Source organism: Lactuca sativa, chromosome 3 (genome assembly GCF_002870075.4).
Source record: "Lactuca sativa cultivar Salinas chromosome 3, Lsat_Salinas_v11, whole genome shotgun sequence".
NCBI classification, from domain to species: Eukaryota; Viridiplantae; Streptophyta; class Magnoliopsida; order Asterales; family Asteraceae; genus Lactuca; species Lactuca sativa.
Window position 1 is genome coordinate 12,766,330 of NC_056625.2, and position 2,854 is coordinate 12,769,183.

A 2,854-nucleotide genomic window follows, 5' to 3' on the forward strand; every position below is an offset into this window, starting at 1 on the left:
AGAGGATAGGTTAGGGTTTCGAAATGGGGAGATGGAGGCTGAAGGAGATGACCTAATCCAAGAGTTAAGGTTCTTAAATATGAGAGAAACTCTAAAAAAACCTAGGCTTGGGCTGTAGCAGCCACCACGTCGTGGCCTCCAGCTTGTCATGTCATGGTGTCCATCTGCACATGCTTTTCATTTAAATGCCATGCCACGTCGTGGTCATCAACACACCATATCGTGGCATGAGGTTTTATCCAAAAATCTTATCTTTGACCCCAAAAAGTCTTCAATTGATACACTCTGGATTATAGGTGTCACATTGTTGATATGTTTTGTAACACCAAAAGTTGTAAACTTCAATTGATGATTTGAAAGTTTTGTAAAACCCTATGTTTATCAGTATATAATGATGTTTAAAAGTGCAATTTTAGCGTTCCGATGATTGGGTGACTGTTATATGCAGAAAAGAGGATGAATGCAACGATGTAAAGCAATAAGATAGGGTTGGCAGTGAAGATGTTGGTAGTAGGGGAAAGAGGAGAAAAGGTGTGGTGTTATTGGGGAGAAAGGAGACAAACCAGGTGGTGAGGGTGGTTATGGAAGGTGAGGAAGGTAGGAAGATGATTAGGATGGCTAAAGAACAAAAGTAGTTGCTAGAAAGACATTGAATTGTAACGAGTCATCTTAGGAAACTCTAGTTGGGTGTGCGGTGACCTCAAGAACTTGCATGGGATCTGGATGGTTGGATGTTTAAAGAATCTAAATGAGGTTTAAAGAATAATTAATTACAAAGGGAAGCAATTGTCATTTTGCTTTAAAATTCTGCGGATGTATCAATAAGAACCGTGGAAGTTTCAGCTCCCATTTAGTTAGAGCATACATAAAATTTGTATTCAGTAGTATTAAGTGTTTAAATCAACAAAAAGAACACACAAATTTATAAATGCACTAAATTCATTCATAAAGTTACCATTTTTCACTCTAAAGTCTTAAGATCTTATTTGTTACATGCACATACATTAAATATGAAACGGTAACCACATGCACCAAATTAAGCTAGATGATATCAACAAGATTTGTTTTTGGAGTTTGAAGCCAATCTAATTTGCAATTACTATTATCACCAAGAAACGCAGCCACGGATCCAACAAAAGCGGCATTCATATAAGTTGTGGGTTCTAAATGTGAAGAGTCTGATCTCATATCAGCGAACCTATCATTTGAGTCTGGCCCTCCAACAATCGCACCCACATGGATATTAGGGTTCGGATTACTAGAAGAATAGTAGCTTGAGTAGCCATCGTTGCAACCGACCTTAGCTGGGTGAGCATAGACTGAGTCAATGGATGCACCTCGGTGGTGCACATGTGTTGGATACTTGCTACCGTACCCAACCATGTATGACATCTTTAGAGGGTTCTTTCCAAGAATGTAGTCAACCTGATCAAATTTCCAAGTTCGTATTAATTATTTTTCAAATGTTTTAATTTGTTCCGTGAATCAATATAAAAAAATAATTAACCTGAGATTTTGCAAAGGATTTGATCTGATCAGGAGGTGAATTTGGTAGGGCCGCATTGGACGCCTCCAATGAGTATGTTGGAGTAGGCAAGTAACACCATGGAAGCACCTGAAGCATACTGCAAATTGCTACTATCTCTAGTGTACAAGAGTCCACCTGTATGTATATTGTTAAGAAACCAAATAATAAGAATTTTTTACTTTCTCATAAATGCTCACGATATGATCATTAATAATAAGAAATTTTTATTATATGATCAATTTTTATTATACTTTTTTTACTAATATACGAAAATAAAGTTAATAATACATTTTTATATCGTCAATATCAATATATACTCTTTAATGATAATAAAGAATTATTACTTTTTTTTACTCTAACAAGTCTCTATAATATCCAAGGTTCTAAAAACTCGTTATAGTTTTGTTATAACTCCTAAACTTATACTTGAGGTCACACTTTAACAAAAACATTAAATCATATATGTATATAAAAATAAATAATGTAGAAAATATATAAAGTTATTAATTATATATAAAATTATCGTTTTCAGTCACGTCTTACAAACGACATGACTCACCGCAGCTCGTAAAAGGTTAAGATTTGACATTGTCATCAAGTATCGTATAACGTTATTTAGAACTTTGATAATACCCTTTAAATGATAAGAATGTTATAATAGAAGTTTTATACAATTATAAAAGTGTATGATGCATCTAAAGATAGGAAAATAGATAATAATTGTTTTTGACAATCTAATCAGTTAATAGCTGTTTATAGTGCCTCTTACTAATAAAAACAAATAACAACAAATTTTGATTTATGATGTATGTAACAGGAAGACTGTTTTATAAATATCTAAAATTCCTCATTAGTAATAAATATATATATATATATATATATATATATATATATATATATATATTATATATATATATATATATATATATATATATATATATATATATATATAATTATTTGGTTGTATAAATGTTTAGCATGCGAAAAATTTAAGTGTAATTCTTATATTTTCAATCATTCACATCAAAAGTCATTATTTTGTTTTTTCCTCAGAAAAGTTAGTACCTCTTAGTAATTAAAAAAACAAATAACAACAAATTTTGATCGTCTCATGGTGTCTGTAGTAGGAAAGATCAATAATTAGAAATTTGCTGTTTCATAAATATCTATAATTCCTCATTAATAATAATAATAACAATAATAATAATAATAATAATAATAATATTTCGTTATGCTCTAAATATATATAGTATAGCATCCTTCCATGACCATTAAGAAAATTTAAAGAATAATTCTTACATTTTCAGTCATTCAAATGAATGACAA

General features: G+C 31.0%; 1 protein-coding gene across 1 annotated transcript in view; it reads right to left on the reverse strand.

The window, feature by feature from the left end:
* Nucleotides 1-1,041: 1,041 nt before the first annotated feature.
* The window catches only part of LOC111886490 (endoglucanase), a 25,916-nt gene continuing 24,103 nt past the window's right edge, over nucleotides 1,042-2,854 (reverse strand). Inside the window, 3 exon segments of the mRNA XM_023882744.3 lie at nucleotides 1,042-1,425; nucleotides 1,508-1,543; nucleotides 1,545-1,663. Of these exon segments, the coding sequence (XP_023738512.3) occupies nucleotides 1,042-1,425; nucleotides 1,508-1,543; nucleotides 1,545-1,663 (539 nt within the window).